Source organism: Halichoerus grypus, chromosome 1 (genome assembly GCF_964656455.1).
Source record: "Halichoerus grypus chromosome 1, mHalGry1.hap1.1, whole genome shotgun sequence".
NCBI lineage: Eukaryota > Metazoa > Chordata > Mammalia > Carnivora > Phocidae > Halichoerus > Halichoerus grypus.
Window position 1 is genome coordinate 8,109,749 of NC_135712.1, and position 19,592 is coordinate 8,129,340.

General features: G+C 42.0%; 1 protein-coding gene across 1 annotated transcript in view; it reads left to right on the forward strand.

Annotated features, from left to right (window-relative positions):
- The window catches only part of KCNJ6 (potassium inwardly rectifying channel subfamily J member 6), a 257,108-nt gene extending 237,961 nt beyond the window's left edge, over positions 1–19,147 (forward strand). The window contains exon 4 of the mRNA XM_036109246.2: positions 10,044–19,147. Within this exon, the coding sequence (XP_035965139.1) occupies positions 10,044–10,369 (326 nt within the window). The 3' untranslated portion in view covers positions 10,370–19,147. The remainder of the gene's footprint in view (positions 1–10,043) is intronic.
- The last annotated feature ends 445 nt before the right edge of the window (positions 19,148–19,592 follow it).

Consider the following 19,592-nt stretch of genomic DNA (forward strand, 5'->3'; position numbering starts at 1 on the left):
ATGAACATAGTGAAAACATAGACTATTATGAAAAAGCAATAAAAGTGAACTATGTCAGGCCAGGCCTAAGCTCTCCTTAATTTTCAGCTACCGTTCTCCAGTCTCTGCCTGCTTCTGAAATTCAGATCCACAGGCCTGAAGGAAGTCAGGAGGAGGGATTTTCCATGTTCTGTTCCCTTCCCACACACAAGCCATCCAGTTACTAAAAAGGGTGGTGTTGTACACATGTGTCTTAGAGGCAGAGACAAATCTCTGTTTGGGAACTAAAGGTTGTTTCATAGGTGTTGATGGCTTTGGACCTCTGCCAAATGAAATGCATGGTCAGCCGACGGTCTCCTGCCCTCACAGACCCCCAGACAGCTGGCCAGATGCAACTCTGTGGCTAAGAGTGGTCTAGACACCTAAGTGGCCTGAAGCCAGGAGTATCCAGAGGATGCCAAATTAGTTTTTCTGGAAGTGTCTAGTTCTACCTGGGATCACTTTAGTCCAGAACTTGTGTGCAAGTGACACATGGAGGCTTCAAGACCCATAGGGGGTCCCGCTAACCTGAAAGGCCCTCCTGCCTCTTCTTTGGGGCACAGCTAAGGGCATCTTTGTCCGGGAGCCTTCCTAGGTGGCCAGCCCCATGGTCTTTAAGCTGGGGCTCTCCCTAGGCTGCTTGTCTTAGCCTTGATCATGTGCAGCCTCGACCATCTGTTATATTTTTCATAGTCCAGGGCATTCTCTCTCCAACTGGATCCATGCCATTGTAAGTTATCAGTGTAAGAATTATTGGTTATACTTTGTAATTCCCTCTTATTTCTTTAGTTCCCCAAACCTTTATTGAGCACTTACCATGCCCCACATTGCACCCAGCTCCAGAAACACAAGCCAGGCACAGTCCCCGCTTGTCACGGTATTTATGTTCTATCAGCAAGAAGTCTCACGGGGAACAGGTGGGGTGTGATAGGCAAGTGTAAGAGAGAGAACTAACTCAGTGCGGACATCAGGATGGCCTGCTGGAGGTCCCTGAGGAAAGCGTACGTGTTGGGCAGTGGAGCAGAGACCCAGAAAGACTGCATAAGAACTTTGGACCTTATCTTAGGAGCAACAGGAGGTCACTGAGAGGCTCTGAGCCAGACACAGATATAACCATATCTGCTTTGTTCCAAGGTCACTCTAGTGTCAGGAGAAGAAGAGAGAGGAGAGAAGAAAAGCGGAAGTCAGGAACTGCTGCTAGAGATGAGGGTGGTGTGGGCCAAGCACGTAGCGGTGGCAATGGGGAGAGAAAGAAGCTGAGATCAAGATATATTTCCGAGGTAGAATCAACCATACGCATGAAGTGAGATTGGATGTCAGTGGTACCATTGACTGGAATCAGGAACCTGGGGCGAGGGGCAGGTTTGGAGGAAAAGATGATACACATTGCACGTGTTCAGTTAGGGGCATTGAATGAGACCCCTAAGGGAAGCTACCCAGTAAGCAGGTGAGTGTATGGGTTTGGAGATCAGGCATGAGGTTTGGGTTGGAGGTTAGAAAGTCAGCAGCTTGTGAAATCACATGAATGAACGAGATCAACCAGGGAGAGAGTATAGACGAGGACCTCGGAACCCCAGAGAAAGGATGGAGAGGCCAAGAGGACATAGAAGGAGGAGATGGCCAGCAGGGTCAGCTGCAGAGCCAACCCAATGAGCTTGCACATAGTAGGAGCTCCAAGACCACTTCATTCTTAGAAGACCTAACAGCCAATCAGTTGCCTGTGGCAGTAGGGGTCCATCTGAGGTTTTGGTTCTGTGAAGGGCCAGTAATTAGGATGAGATCATCATCCAGGGTTTGCATCAGCTATGTTTAACTCTTGATGGCCCCACAACGAATGTAGTCAGTGGTTCGTGTAAGTTTTAGTCTTCTCAAAAACACAAGCTTACTTTTAACACCAGTGAATTAACATGCTAGGGCAAGAGCCCACAGGTCCATCAAAATGGATGGGTGCCCTTTACTCATCAAAGAGAGATCCTAAGTCTCTTACTAACACTGAATCCCACCCCTGTCTCTGTATCGTCCTAATTATCAAACTCAAGACTTAAAGATCTGGGTTTTTCACTAGAATCTTAAAGTCAGTTGAAATAAAATATTTATGTTCAACTATGCAAAGAGTAACAGAATCACGTGAGCTTTATAAACCCTCCGGAGGGCACTCTCAGGGTCACAGACTCTGCTTTTTTATTCCAAGATGAAGGCATTTTCATTATAAATGTCATTTTCTGTTTTATTTGGGAAGGATAAGTTCTAAGAATTTTAAACGACCTTTTTAAAACTATGTCCAAGGAGAGATTATAATTTATAGACATGGCACTCAGATAAGTAGAAACAGAACTGACTTTGTTTCTCTGTGACTGAAATTAACTCTGCTCTTAGGCTCCCTTTCTGTTTCCTGGTAGGAAGAAAAAAAACCATACATTTCTAATTAAAGGTAACTCAGTCACTTCCAGCTTTAAATGTGGTTAATTCAGATCTAAACTGTCACTCAAAAAGTTCCCCTCTCCCACCCTAAGAGCCATCTGAATGGGGGTGGGTTACACATCATTCTGGCACTGGTGAGGGGGGTGTGGCCCATGTTCATCCTGCCTCCTTGCTCTCCCCACAAGGGCTTTGGGGTGTCACGTGGCCTCACTCCTGGGCTCCAAGGGCTCACCAAGCTCCTGGATCAGAAGCTGCTGGGTGCCTCTCCCCACTGGTCCTGCCAGTGCCCCCAAGCTGTCCACACACACTCCTGCAAACACACTCCAGATCACGCACACTTGCACACACAAAGACACACACACACACGAGGGCAGCTCACACAAGCACAAAAACGCATGTGCATACACACTCACACACTAACAGGTGCCCAGTGCACTCATACACACGCATACACACACCCACACACACTCACTCTGGGGCCAGCCCCAGGCCACCAACCAGACACATCTCATTTGAATGATTTACAATTTTTTTAAAAGGATGACCAAAGCCAATCCTAAAAGGAAATAAATATAGAAACAAATGAAACTAACTAGGCATAAAATAGATGACATAGCCACATAGAAAAAAGAATGAATTCAAGTAATTTTGAACACAGTACTTTGATTATATTACCTCAGTGGGAATGTTCTAAGATGAAAAAGAAGTGCAAAGAAATTTTTAATTTTACCTCACAAGCTTGTGGTTGATAGTGTCGAAAGTGCAACAGCACCTGGCGAGTTCTTTTAAAAGATGATTTATTCAGATTGTATGAGAGAATCTGCTACCATCACTCTCCTTCCTTCCAGAAGAAACTCAGATGACTTTAAAAGGAACGTGAGTTTTATAGAATAAAAGGAGGACGTCTTACGAGGGTCTTTCTTCCTGGCTTATAGATAGCCACCTTCTCGTGGCATTCTGGCGTGGCCTTTTTTGTGCGTGCATGCAGGAGAGAAAGCCCTCTGGTGTCTCTTCCTCTTATAAGGACACCAATCCTATTGAATCAGGGCTCCACCTTATGACTTCACTTAACCTTAATTACATTCCTAAAGTCCCCAGAGTCCAAATACAGTCACTTTAGGGGGTTAGGGCTTCAATATATGAATTTTAGGAGCACACAATTCAGTCCATAACACCATGTTAACCAGGAAAGTTACTTAACCTTTCTTTGCCTTAGTTTGCTCATACACAAGATAGACATCATAACAGGGCTGCTGTATGGATTGAATGGTTGATGTGCATAAAGCATTTTGTGTGGGGCAGACAATAAACACTCAATAAATAGCATTTGTTATTTAATTCAATACTTAATTTGTGAATTTTATTAACTACTTTAGTGAGAGTAAATTAGAAGTACACACAGAGAATGTCTTCTTTTAGACATTAAGAAAATGCACATTTCAATTTATTTTTGCATAGCTGGAGGTGAACCTCATGGCCCTCCAATATTTGGGTAACAGAAGAAGTACAACTGTTTATTGAAGGGACTTTTAACCTGAGTGTAAGGCAGGGCTTGCTGTTATTTAAATAATCAGCAGTTGGCTGAACCTACTGAATTAAAATTATTATTATACTATAGCAGAAATTACACTATACTGTTTCTTTTTGACAGTGGGCCTGGTAAATCACCAATATTCTTCTCCCACACAAACACTTATAAACATAAGTGCAGAACACTTTATTACTGTGCTAATTCAGTGCAGTTCTTACTGAGAATAGCAAGGAGTAAAGAGAAACATCCCATCATTTAGCCAGTATCTGAAATAAAAGGCAAAGTATCTAGAGTCAATTCTTTGTTTCTGAATATTACAATCTAGATTGATTAATTTTACAGTATTCAAAGGTGGTGATGGTGGCTTATATCCATCTTATTTTACTGGAATCATGTTCTCCAAGCAGTTTTGATGCATTATCTGTTTACACAGAGTGAATACCTCTGGCTTTATGCAGGGGGCTCTCCCTTGAGGATGGTTTTCATCATATTAGTATTCTGCTCAAAATATTTTGCATCATAATTTGCTGCTGGGGATCTAAAAATAGGGCTTTGCCTGTTAAATCCTCATCCTGCTGGGCCTGACCCTATGTTTGCTCAGTCGCTATGACAGATTCTTTAGCTGTGCTGCAGTTTGGTTTCCTGGCTTCTAAATGGACTGGGCTTTGCATCCACCACCAATAACATGCGCTCCCTCCCCTCCACTCCTTACTCTTGCATAGTCTTACTCAAGGAATGAAATGGCCACCACAAAGATGGACTATTTCTAATCACTTCCCTGCAGGTTAAACTCTTAGAAGATTAACCAGAGATCCAAACAGAGAAGCTCTCAGTGGAGAAATTATGAAATGAAATAATTTTTAAAAGATGCACACACAGGGGACGCCTGGGTGGCTCAGTCGGTTAAGCGGCTGCCTTCGGCCTGGGTCATGATCCCAGGGTCCTGGGATCGAGTCCCACATCGGGCTCCTTGCTCAGCAGGGAGCTTGCTTCTCCCTCTCTCTCCTTCTGCTTGTGCTCTCTCTGTCAAATAAATAAAACCTAAAAAAAAAAAAAAAAAAAAAAGATGCACACACAGCATTGGGCTTTGGGAAAATAACTTAGACCAAACAACACTGCTATGAAAATCAAGCTTTGCCTTCCAAAGCATAAAGTCAAAGGCATGCCTGGATCTAGAACACTCCAGAAGCCCTCTTCCTCCCCTAGTCCCACCTTGCCTCATGCCATCTTGCAGTGACATCTGCACCACTCAGCATCTTCTCATTTCTTTTGAGACTGTGAGGACAGATTCCCCAGGGATGTAATTTGGACCAATCTCACTAGAGGTGTGTCTATTTCTTAGACTGTTCAAAAAACCAATGTTTGCCTTTATCGATCCTCTCTATTTTTCATTTGTTTTCTTTTATTAATTTATGCACTGATCTTTATTGCCTATTTCCCATGGGTTCATCCTGTTGTTGTTTTTAATTTTTTTCTTTGAGTAGAGCTGACACACAACGTTACATTAACTTCGGGTGTGCAACGTAGTGATTCAACGTCCCTATACCCTGTTGTTCTTTTTCTACTTTATTTTTTTTTTTTTTTTAAAGATTTTATTTATTTATTTGACGGAGAGAGACACAGCGAGAGAGGGAATACAAGCAGGGGGAGTGGGAGAGGGAGAAGCAGGCTTCCCGCCGAGCAGGGAGCCCGATGTGGGGCTCGATCCCAGGACCTGGAATCATGACCTGAGCCGAAGGCAGACGCTTAACGACTGAGCCACCCAGGCGCCCCTCTTTTTCTACTTTAAATTGGAGATTCTGCACATTCATTTTCAGACTTCCTCCTTTTCTAATATAAGAATTTAGACCTATACATTTTTCTCACTTTCCATGTATCCCATAATTATGACATTTAGAATTTCAATATCATTCAGTACCAAGCATTACTGAATTTCAGTAGGGTTTCTTCTTTGACGGAAGTTGTTTAAAATGTGATCATCTATTATGAAACACGTGGTAATTTCTAAAATTCATCTTTTCTTTTTGCTTTCTGCCCTGTGCATGCAAAGCTCAAGACTTGTATCAACTCGTGCACAGAATTCAGGCACAGAATTCTCTTCCCCAGTTCTGTCCTCTGTAGGATTCCCTACCTTTTCTCAGCTCCCAAACCCCCACTCTCCATCTCCTGTCTAGAAAGATAGGATTTCCCTCTGGATGCTAGCCACTTGTGCTCTGCGTGGTCACTCTCAGAGTAAGGCAGTGAGAAACGAGAAAAACACTACCACAAACTCTGTCCACAATCCCCTTTCCCAGTCCTCTAGCCAGAAAGATTTCCTCCAGGATTTTGGGGCCTGTACCACGCTGCATGTGAAGCAGTTCCCAATGAGGCGGCACTGGGGGCTGGGGTACCTGACGGGGACTCCCCACTTTCATCCTCTGGCTCAGAAGGGCACCTTGCCTCAGTGCTCTGGTCAGAAGGATGGGGTTTCTTCCCGAGATTTTGTTGTCAGCACCTGCTGCCCAGTTCTGTGCTGGGGCCACTCTCAGGTTAAAGCCAGGTGATGAAAAAGGAAAATGGAAAAACAAGAAATGTACCCCCTAAGAAGTCAATCTTCATGTTTGGTACCCCTCCCCATCTTCTTGCCAGTATTAGACTTTCCAGAGTCTTCCGGTGGAAGGTTTTGTCTACAGGAGTTAGTCGTTTGTAATCAGCAGGAGAGAAAAGCTGTATTTACTCCATCTTCACCAGAACCCGAAGTCCTATCCCTTACTTTTTTAATTGAAATTACTTTTGATTAAAATTATGGACTTTGTAATTTTCCAGCACCTAGTTTGTATTTTAGCCGAGGGTCCTTCACAGATAGACTGGAATAATGCTGGAAGCAGAAACCTCCCACTTTCCTTTTTAAGGACTCACAAGCCATCTTTCTATTTAATAATACATCTCAGACATTTCCAATCAACAATTTTAATTAAGCTGCTTCTCTATAGTTTCCCTAAGCTGAGTTTTTTCACTTGACAGCGAATATTTACTGGGAAGCTACAATGTTGAAGTGCTGTAGTAAATGCTAGGAACATGGAAATAAACAAGACCAATGAGCCCCAGTGCGATCACAACTCGACAAGGGAAACAGACACTTAGAGGTAATTTCAAATGATGGGATAAAGTGTCACTGAGTGTTAGGGGACCCTGGGCTCAACAGTTCCAGCTAGGGACTGGTCAGTCACAGAGTGCTCCAGAAAGGAGATGATAAAGTAGTTAGCTTTTCAAAGATGAGCAGGATCCCACTGGAGGAAGGCTGTTCAAGATAAGGCAAGTAGATGAACACGGGCATAAAAATACAAATGCAAATGGTAAGACAGCCAGTATGCCTAGAGAGTGGAGGGCGAGCAGAACCGGACATCAGATTTCTCGTGTTTTGCTCTTCACCAAAAGAAGCATCTCTTTTTCCAGAGAGAACTTTACTCACTAAAAACCTACTGCAGGGGGACCCTGTGATGATCTTCCTGATATGGAAAACAAGCACAACATACATACACACGGATATAATCTTGGCAGCTCTGCTTTTCTTATGATGTTAACTCAGCTGGTTTTATTTTGTTACTTTTTCAAGTTCAATGAAAATCACATCTTTAAAGAATGGACTGGAACCCATGTCAATAGGTAAGACAGGAATCTTTCTGAAAAAAATGAAAATTATCAACCTACACTAGGAGGTGTTTTTAATATTGTCCTGTTGGACAAATACATTAATATTATTTTTTATCCCCTTTTTTTTTTTTAGATTTTATTTATTTATTTGACAGAGAGAGCACAAATAGAGCGGCAGGCAGAGGGAGAGGGAGAAGCAGACTCCCTGCTGAGCAGGGACCCCGATGCGGGGCTTGATCCCAGGACCCTGGGATCATGACCTGAGCCAAAGGCAGACGCTTAACCATCTGAGCCACCCAGGTGCCCCTATCCCTTTTTAAATGAATTAGGACACCATAAGATGAATTAAAAAAATGGAAAATCATCCATGAGCATTTCTTTAAATCTTGCTTATTCATCTTTTTATTACAAAAATTAAACAGTCCCACTAAAATGGTTGCTATGGAAAGATATTTTGCTATCTCTATAGAATTCAGTAAGTGTATTTGTTTGCTAGGACTGCCATAACAAAGTATCATGACGGGGGCTTAAATAACAGTATTGTCTCTGGGACATCCTCTTAGTTGTATCCAGTGTTGTTTCTTGATACCAATATCCCAAGTTTCTGATTCTCTATTCAGCCAATTCCAATATGATGTTAAATATCCATTTAGAGTTTAATTTTAATAATTGCATTTTTTTATTTCTGGTTGTATTTGGTTATTTATATAGCCAAAACTGAAGGTCTAGGTGGATTTTTTATTTGCCCATCTCTGTTTTCTAATCACTTTACAATAAACATGTACTTCCTTTATAAAAAAAAAAAAGTTGTTAAAGTTATTTTATCACCTTTTCCCCTTGACTTCCTGTGTATTTCTCTTTCTGAGCCCACATGTCCCTGCTATCACCTGTCTTCCCCCATCACTCCCAAACACAGATAAAGAGTCAGCAGTTCAGAAGAGAAACACTGGTTGAGAAATAAAAGCAAGGCAGTGCTCTTTTCTTTTCAATACCCAGAAGTCCTGTAATACTTAGTTTGGGGATGAAGAAGAAGAGCCCAGGACTGGAGTGAGGGCAGTGCTGACTCTGGCCCTGACAGCTGAATGGGGTAAATCGCTTATATCCCTGGCACCCCAGTTTCTTCTTCTAGCCACAAGGAGCAAGTGCAATGCTCTGAGAACATTCCATATCTCTGAATTCCTCTGTGTAAACGCCCTCATATGTCTTCTTCTCCCCACTCTACTTGCATTCTGCACAAAACAGTTGCCTGATACACCTTATTGGCTCTCCCAGTGAATGACATCCGGACTGCCTGGCTGTGTTCTTGAATGAATGAACAGTGGCCACAGGATGACTTTTGTGAGTCTTAGGTACTTTTACCTTTGTGGACCCCAAAAATGGTTTAATTATATTACATTTTACAATCTAATTAGTATAAAGATGACTATATTAACATTTTCTTCTGCTTAAAAGTTTATCTTTTTTTCTTTTGATTTTAGAAGAATTTTCATGGGTCCTTGAAAGCATTGTGGGCCCTCGGCCCTGGACCGGCCTAGCTAATGGGGAAGTCATCCCTGCAGGAACTACTCAGTGGATGCTTCCACAGCCTGAGAAGTTTCATAAGAGAGCCCTCTGAGCAGTGCACCAATGCATTACCCAGATTTTATGCCAAGCCAGTTACCTAGTTTTCTTCTCTAAGGACATGGGTGGAGTTTCCCTCATTCTGTCATTTCACATTAAAATAAAGCTGCTCCTGACTCCTGGGCTCCAGTAGCTCATATGGCATTTCTGTGCAAATTAGAAAAAGACTTCTTATTTTTAAGAAGAAGGGGGAAAGCCATTAAAGTATTATATTATTGCACCATCTAAATAACTATCCCCACTGAGCCTGGGGAAAGTGCCAAGTCAGGTGGGCATCCTTTCCAACCTCACTTGGGGGCCACGGTCGTGGCCTGCATGGCATAGTGGTGGGACAGTAACAGTAATCCATGGCATTCAGCTTAAAGCCATCCTAAGCATAGTTCCATAAACCAAATTTCATCCTAAGTCTGTGGCCAGAATGGTCAAGTCTCTGTAGGACTCAGGCAAAGCCTCTAAAAGCAATGGGAGACCAGAGTCATGGCCTCCAGTTTCTCCCAGAGCAAAAAGTAGACAAGGCACAACCACATGAGTGTACACACCACACGCTTTCCTGTGTGTGTGCATGGCCTTGCAGGCAAGTGTGGTTTAATGTGAACCAGAACTCTCATGTTGTCCCCTGGAAGGCGCCCCAAAAGTCCGGGAAGCTCCACCACATGCTCCTGTGTGTGTTAGTGTATGTCTACAACATGAACAACACCCCATGCAGGGCACAGTCTGACCAGCTGCACCGAGCAGCCACACCCAGCTCACTGAGTCCCCTCGCTGACGGAAAGCCCGCACTTACACATAATAAAGCCTCCATCCATTCCCTTCTCTGCAGGGATGACATGCCAGGCTCGGAGCTCCTACATCACGAGTGAGATCCTGTGGGGTTACCGGTTCACACCTGTCCTGACGCTGGAAGACGGGTTCTATGAGGTCGACTACAACAGTTTCCACGAGACCTATGAGACCAGCACCCCATCTCTCAGTGCCAAAGAGCTGGCTGAGCTAGCCAGTAGGGCGGAGCTGCCCCTGAGTTGGTCTGTGTCCAGCAAACTCAACCAACATGCAGAACTGGAGACTGAAGAAGAAGAAAAGAACCTCGAGGAACAAACAGAAAGGAATGGTGATGTGGCAAACCTAGAGAACGAATCCAAAGTTTAGTTTCCTAGCTGGGTAGCTCCTTCTCCTCTCCCCTCACACAACCTTTTCTTGTCTCTCATTCTCTTTCTTTTTTGTCTCTCTTACTTGGTTGTTTATTTGTTTATATTTAATTTTGACATTACCAGAAAACAAATCTTCAAGGTGTAAAATATCTACCTGCCCTCTCTCAGTTACTCAGATTGACAAGGTAGACACGGATTTGGTTAAGGTGCAACGTGCCCTCATTTGTGGCCCAAGCTTGCTCTCTTCCCTAAATACCACACATCCAACTCCTAGGGATTTAAGCTTCTTACCTGCATGTCTTGTACAATACCAGATCACTCAAAGAGTGTGTCAAAGATTTTACCTGGGATATGACAAGTTAGGTCTCTGGTGCCTATTTATTCATGCAGTGAGACATAGCATATAACCCTCAATTTTATAGATTCAAATAAATTTCATCTACAGGGTGAGGTGCTTGCCCCATACGGCATTGCAGTTATAGGACCCAGGTCAGGTAAAGACAAAACACTGTACATATATATGCCTTATGTAATTACTTTCTTTTTGCAGTTAGTAATAAAACCCAGCATGTACAAAAGTACTATAGAACAGAACTTCTAAATAATGTACATAAATGTATAATTAATGTAGGTTTAGATATATAACTTTAGAAATAAGATGCAAAAAAAAAAAAAAAAAGATTCCCACTGTACAGTAGGCATTTCTGTTCTGATGTCTTTGCTTTCTTAATTTCTTTGGTCCCATTGACCACTGGCCCTTAGTGCATGGCCTTTGTTCCGTGTCCCAGACTGGTAGTGTTTGGGCACCCCACTGTTACCTTGCTGATCTTTTCATTGAATCTAATAAGCCATAGGTCTGGGGGAAGTTAGGAGGTCTAGTACATGGCAAAACCCACCACCAATATGCTGATATACTATGAAATGTTTACAAAACTGAGGTCTCTTTTATTAGTAACAGGAGCCTCCCTGACTAGCCTGGGGGAATATTCCAGGGGAAGGACACTATCTGGCATGTCACCAATGATGTGTTTATGCTTTTCACATGAGCTGTCACCCTTTGTAGTACAAGAGTTTGGGAAACTCTTCTTCTACAAAACCATGGATTCTCCAGCTGTTCCACTCTGTAATCGTAAGAAACTACAGACTTAAAAAATGAGACATGGTAATTTAGCAGAAGATGGTTTCGGTCCAAAGCCATGACATTCATGAAGGCACGTAGTAGGAGACATATATTGTAATCATTCACCTAACACACTTTGACTCCATCTGGCTCTCTTCCCGTCCCCACCAGCTTATCCATCAGCATTTCTTGCATTTGTATTTATTATTATTTGTATTCTTTTATTATTATGAAATGACGAGAGTTCAATAGTCAGAGATTAGATCAACAATCTAGGTGACTACGAAATCTTTCTAGAGAGTGCCACAGGTGGGAAATCAAATCCAAAGTGTCTCCCAATCAGAAGAAAACAAGCAAAAAACTGCAGCCTTAATTCATTTTAATCTGCAAAGATAAATGGACAGAGATTAAGAGAAAGAGAAGGAAGGCATTTTGTACTAAAACTCTAAATTCAAGATGAAAAAAATTCAAATAAAAAGATAAATGGAAGAGAATATCAGACAAAATCTCAAGGGCAGGTGGAAATTTTGCACTGTAACAGATCTTTCACATTAATTTCACAATTTTAAACTATTTGTTCCCTAGAACAGTCGCCCATCGTAAATATTCATTGACCGAACTCAAGTTGCTTTTCAGCTCCTATGGCTGTGCTCAGTTTGAGGCTTTGTGCCATGGAGGTCAAAGAACTCAAACTAGCTATGACCCACTCCCTGTTGCCCTTGACTTCCCCGACCAGATTGCACAGGCCGTCACTGTAGTTTGGGGACCTTGTCTCCTAAAAAGCATGTCCCAGAGATAAGGAATGTGGCTCCTCAGTTTAACACGGGGGTCTCTCTTCTCCCATTTCTGAGACCTAGCATCAGGACACCTGCTTCTTGGCACTTGGACTTAACTGGAAACAGAACTGTTGGCCGTAGCCCTTTCCTGTTTGCCAACATTTCACATTTTGCATTGAGAATCTGTTGAATCATTTATTCATTCCACACAATCCAAGGAGGAGGTTGTAGTCGAGGAGAAGGAGGGAGCCCCATACACTTCCTGCCAGGCTGTGGGGAGGCACTGTGGCCTTACCTCGCTGTAGCCTTATGAAAGGCGCCCTTGACTTGGGGGCGCTGACCCTGCAGCATCCCCAGGGTTGCAGGGCAAGGCATGGTAGCACAAAGAAAGATGAAGCATGGGCTGCAAAAAGTCTGCTAATTTATCTCTTGATGACTCAGTGGGCCTGTTTTAATCCATTACTAAGGCTCAAAAGACAACACACATCCTGTTGTCTGGTTGGAAGAGCAGTTCAGGGCCCTCTAGCACAACTGAACAAAGAGCCTTGACAACCCTTTGGTCACGCACATGTGTTAGGTCTCTGTCTGTGCCAGGGCACCCAGGGCTGAGGTCTCCCCCTATTTCTCATTGTCTTTGGTGTCAATGTAGTTGGAGACAGAACATGAACCAAATCTCGTTTTTGTAATGTGAGCCTCTGAATCTTTAAACAAGGATGCTCCAGAAGAACCTTTTACTAGAATGTCCCTATTAAACATGTCTATTTTTCTACAATTATTGATAACACAGTTTAACAGTGTATTTTGTGTCAACTGTTAAAATTTGGAATTGAAAGAAGCTCATTAAGACTGAATTTTCTAAGCAGCAAGAATTGAATGGTGTTTTTCATTAAGACTGTACAACAAAGATGAGCCCACAATTTCTACTCATTCTATTCCATCATATCTAGTCCCCATTCACACAGTCACGTTGTTAGGAAATCAAGTGCTATGAAAATAAATAAGCCTATTTTAATGTAACAATACCCATAACTAATGAGGATCACCCTCAACTTGATATTTTGGTCTGTTAGTTTGGTGTGTTTGAGTCACTTTCCATAAAAGCATGGTGGGATCTGACAGCCAGATAAGAATTTTGAACCAAAGGGTTACGGTTTGCCACAGTTGACCCCAATCTGGAGAAAAGGGCAGACTCAGCTGGAAGCATGACCTCCCCAAGGGCTGCTGAGACCCTCAGATTCTCACTTCCACTCACCCCAATATGCTTTCCAACTAGAAAACCTATTTGTTTATAAGTCAACTTCATGTAACTAATAAAACGGTTTATGTTTTTGGCTGTCCCCTGGGCAAATGATACTCTTTTGAATTAATGTATTTGTAATCACTGTAATGCCAGGTCATTGCTTATCCATTCCCTCATAACATGGCATTCCAGCCTATTGACCCAACAGATAGCCACTCCATGTCCATGAGAAGGAACTCCCTCTTCCCCCACTCCCTTCCTCTGTCTGCCTCCCTCTTTTGTGCTATCCCTAGTTCCCCAGTGCCAGGTCCATTGACTTAGTTCAATATCTGTGTTCCCTAACAAAAATCCAGCTATTGTCTCTAAAAATGTCAACAAATTTCTTAAGCACAATTTTCTCTTGCAGGTTTAACCAAATTAGGGCTCTGAAATGTCTATTTCTCATTGTACTCGGATTAAAAAATTATTTATGACTTCATTCAAAAGCCTAAATTTTGAAGTCTCCAGAGCAACATCCTTATGCTTTCCCTCCCTACATTTTCTTACATTTCAGGTTTCTTACTTTTTCCCCTTTGCTTTTTAATTTAGATTTAAGCCAATATCTTTGGGATGTTCAGAAACTGTTTAGAAAGGTGGAAGCTGGTGGAGAGAGAAATTATAAAAATGCCATTAGAAAACTACTTGAACTCACCCAAAGAATGTGAAATCATTTGATTAGCTGAGTAATTCAAGATAAAAAGAATCAAAATATTCATAGTCATTTCCAAGATAGTTTGCCAATAGTCTGACTAGTTTTCAGTCTTTCTTTCCTTGACTTGGGCAATACTCTACGTGACTCAGAAAAGTCAAAAGGGTAGTTGGAAATTAAACACCCTACATAAATGGGAAACAGTATCTTCTATGATTTCCTTTCAATGGATGGCTATAAAGTTGAAAAATATAGTCAGTATATACATAATAGATGATTCATTGATATTGTATTACAATATAGTAAAATCATATTATCTTGTTTCTAGACTTTATGGTCAACCTGTTTAAGAAAATGTAATCCTTTCATTTAAAATGGAGTAAAACACAACTCTTCCTAATATTTCTGCCCTTAATGTCTTGGAGAATTTCCGATGCAGTGTCATCTAGAAGTCAAAAGCTCTGTAAGGCTATGAAGAGATTTTGACAAAGCACAATATCAGTACATAATACATTAACAAAACAATATTACTAAGTTGTCTACATTGTGCTATATTTGGGAACATTCAGAGCACTTGCATAAATTATGTCATTTAATTCTAATCCACCATGAGAGCTTGAGTGTTATAATATAAAAAGAAAACTAGGGTTTGGGCAAACTGAGTAACTTCCCCAAGGTTACAAGTCTAGTAATAATAGATCCCAGTCTCAAATCCAGGGGCCAAGTCTTAAGCCATGGTCTCCATTTACTACAGAAAGTTCGGCAAACCAAATCTACTCACAGACTCCGGCCCGCTGCCTGTTTTTGCACCACTTGTGAGCAAAGAATGACTTTTACATTTTTAAGAAGTTGGGGGAAAAAGACAAAAGAATATTTTCTGACATGTGAGAATTTTATGAAATTCCAATTCCAGTGTCCATAAATAAAATTTTATTGGAATACAGCCACACCCATTCATTTGTGTATTGCCTATGACCGCTTTCACACTACACTAACAGAGTTCAGTATTTAGGACAGAGACCATATGGCCAGAAGACTGAAATATTACTATCTGACCCTTTACAGGAAAAGTTTGCCGACCCCTATACAGTACTATTAAGTACTGTTCATGTATTAAGTACTACTAATTATTAAATGTTATACTGTGCTACTAAGAGATTCCTGGACAACTTAGAATGATGACATTCTTTTCCAATATAAATGCATTGCAGTCACTCATAGATCTGTTTCCAAGAAAAAATAACACAGTCATACAGTCAGGTGTCAAAGGAAGAGTCCTCCCTTTCTGTAACCATTCCCCCAAAGCGCTAAATAAATAACCAGCCAAGATTGAGCAGCCAACTCAGAAAGTGATAAGGTAAAACAACTCCTTAATGAACAAAAAAGAAATGTGAATCTCCAGTCCAGTGACTGAAGCATTGCATCGCTGGAACCTATAGGTGTTTAAATATGTAGATAGTTGGGACACGTGTCTCTGACCAACAGCGTAAACTGGACTTGCAGTGGTTGCCACATATCAATCCGGCTTGCCCTCCCTAACTTGTCTTCTCTCTTATGCCCCCTTGGACTATGGAGCTGTACTTGGGTCTTCCTGCTAGTTCTCTCTAGCCTGCAATTGATCAACATGATAAAGATGAACCGATTGCTCATATCTAGCTGTCCTAGTTCTGGCTCTCTCCAGCAACTTGGCCAAAAGTTTAACATGAGAATTAAGAACTAGATGCTTCTCTTGGAAAACCAAGAGGTTCTTTGAAAAGAGCTCAGGGAGAAACGGAGTAGTAAAGGGTTGCCAGATTGTTTGTCACTTTCTGAATCTTAAGCATGAGATAAATATCGGTAATTACAGAAATATTGAATCCAAGAAATCCAGACAATGGAGTTTTGAGACATTCTTTAGTATCACTAAGCTGAACTCACTTGTGTTCTAAGAAAGCATGTCCAACGCCAGACATAAGTCAGGCAAGTGAGGTTCTTTATCTCTTTAGTTCTATTGGAAAAAATATATATCAGGTTCTCTTATGAGTGCTTTCCTGGAAATTAGGTGGGGGAAAAATTTTTGTCACAAATCATTGTGATGTACTGCTGAAATATAAATGATGGAAACTGAGATAAATTTGGTCCTGTGTCTAAATCTAAATAGTTATAATATCTGCAACTTTAGATGATGCAAAAAGCTCATGACCCTGCAACTGCATGGAACAGCATAATAGCTAAGTGAGAAAAAAAGAAATCTCAAAGTTCTATACCATAAAACTTAAATAAATGTAAAAGGAGTCAAACTTTTACTTGGCCTCATTGCCTTGGTAAAAGAAAGCTTGATGCATCCACCTAATTCAAATAGGAGAGTCCTAAGAAGGAAACAAGGGCAAAATATTTTGAGACATGCAAAAATAGCTCATTGAGATGGTCAGCATGATTAAGTGATGGAGATTTATCACCAAGGAAAATGGCTTTTATAAAGTTAATTTTAGATATTACCCCCTAGTTGTGAATCCTAATGTGCTCTGTGGTCAGCCAGAGAATTGTGACCACATAGGCAATAGATCTTGATTTCAGAGAATGAAAAGTTTCTACAATCAAAGGGTAATTGACCATTTCAAGATTAAGACTCTGCACCCATTAACACTGATCATAAATACTGTGATATAAACCAGCCAATCTTTATAAGAATATGAAGGGCTGTTTTTCTCAGGCAATGTAAATATCCACTACTAACAGGCACTAGTGAAATAAACATGTAATGCATCATTATTTCTAAAATTCTGATGGAAATCATAAAATAGTCATCCAAAGGAGCAAGAAGTCCTAGGAGCCCAAGCTCAGATCTCTTTGGCTACTAAAACCCAGCCCAGGCTGAATGCCTTATGGAGTATGTCAATGTTGGGTCATCAGCACTAAACACAGCTACAGAACTGGATTGACTAGAGCACAGAGAGGTGAGCTTCCATCCGCTGTGCATGATCAGAACCTCTGGCTCCATGGCCACTATTCTTAGAGAAGGAGATGGAACACTGTTCTCAGATCCAGTTGGTGCCATTCTGGCATCATCTCTCAGCATTATTGCAAATGGGAGTGGGTGTGAGCAACCCTCCCTTGGTTTAGTTTGGCCGTGCCAACCTGCTGCAGGCTTTCTGGGTGAGCCTCTCCCTGCAGGTCTGGTTCCTGCTCATAAAGACAATGACACCCCCCCCCCCAGAAGACAAGGGGACTCTGTGTCTTTTGAGCTTATCTCGGCTCGCATTCTTGACCCTACAGAACACATAATATCTGGATCGGGGTGACAACTCTCCCAAGGAGAACTGAAGTAAGACTTTCTGAATCCCCTGTGCACAGGGGTGCCCCTCCCATACATAAATCAAAACCAAACAATACTACTGTGTAGATGGAGTAAGTGTAAGGAAGTCCAAAGAAAGTTCTCATTTTCCCATGGTGATTACCTGGATGATTTTTTTTTCCCTTTACATATCTAGTTCTTCAACCTCTGGAAATTCTCACTTTTTAATATCATGATGCTGTGAGCACAAACTCAATTGGCTTATCAGGCAATCCCAACCATCAGCCTAGATGGTCTGACCCTGTTCCTTTTTTTAAGTAAGGGGGTCTAATCTGTTCAAACCTACCCCTGGACCAATCCATATGTTGCCCTGGCCAAGAAATTTCACATACCCTCTCTTTCCTCTAACAGGAACCAACAAACAAGGACATCATTGTCAAGAGTCTCCTCTTTATTTGCAAGGAACTCCCCTGGATTGCAACACTTGGAGACACAACTTATGTTGTCCCCAGGTGCCCACAGGGTTATCATGTTACCACAGGTCATCATCCAAGCATTCCACCCAGCTCCTCTTTCTGAATCCCTCCCTTGGCTCACCACCAAAAGTCATCTTTCCAGGCACCTTCCTCTGAGTTTCCGCTCCATTCTTGAGTGGCCGCCAAGAACCCATTTTGAGGCTAGTCCCATCTCTTACCACCTAATTGTCCACCACCAATTTTAATTGAGCACATAATATGTTCACCGTCTGACTACCTGAGACCAAAAAGGTAGAATTTTTCATTTCTGCCCCCATATACACCTTGAGAGCTCCTGAGTAATGGCTGGGCATTATGACATCAGCCCATTACTGAGCAGAGTGTAAAGTGAGGTCTTGTGCCAAAGGGACAGCTGGACTTTTCCAGGGGAATCTTCTTGTCCCTTTCAACATGCAATTAGGCTATCCAGCTTGCCAAAGATGATCCTGAATATCCTTATTCAGCCCAGTGGATCAGCTTCTAAAACGAGAGTTATACAGGAACAACAGTGAACTCCCACACGTGTACAGGATTCTGAAGTGATGACCTAAATATATGCCTATGTTGGCAAAGTGGCCTTTCCTCCCCAGTGTCTGTACAGACTGTGCTCTGGGGAGAAACCAAGCACCCATGTGGTGCCTGGTTACCCAGGCCTGCATGGCTGCTGCCATGGCAACCTGCAGCCTATCAGCATAGACCTTTCCATGGAGTCTCTGAGGAGAACTGGCAAAGGCCCCAAGAGCTGGAGTTCCCAAAGGCTGGTCCACCTGCAGACAGCCTTCAGGGAATCCTAGGAGATATGGGGCAATGCCCAGGCAAACAGGTACTCATTCAGTGGCCAGGTGTAGGATATTACTATCCCTTTTTCCTAGGATAGTATGCACGTGGTGGCCAAACTGCTCCTTAAAAAGCTGTTCTTTAAGCCATCATTCCCATCCCACATACACACCCACACCCAAATCACATTTGCCTTTAAAAGAGAGAGAGAGATTCCAAAACTAAATTCACATTATCTGGTGTAACAGATATCTGAAGGGCTGCCATTTTATTAATCATTAACTAAGCTCTGCCTAAACACTGTTTCAATAATAAGCCCACGTATAAAGAAAAGCAATTTAAAATTTTTACTTAGAAATTCTTTTAGAAAAAAAAAAAAAAAGAAAGAAAGTTCTTTTTAGAAAACCTGATTTCAAATGTTCATTTTTGCCCCCAGGATGCAAAGTCTCTAGAATACTATTTCTCCATGAACTTGTCGTTTTCCATCTGGCTTTGAACCTGAGAACAGACTCCTTTAAATTGGCATGAAAGATTAAGTAGAATTTAGCACTGAAACTTTCAGAGTTAAATTCAGTCTGGACCTATGAACCCAGCTAGGAGTAAACTCTGCTAATCAGGAACAACTCTGCATCAATCCCCCTAGATGCTAACCTCAGGGAAATTTTGGACGTGGAAATTTTGCTCAAGGTGATGGCTTGCTTTTGGAGAGAGGATGGTAGTGTTCAAATCTCTGAGTCATGCCAACAGTGTGCCAATCATGCCAGATCAGCTTCCCTGGTCTACAGCTTGCCCAGTCAGCTGGCCGTGTCGATAGGGGGCATTAGGGAATAA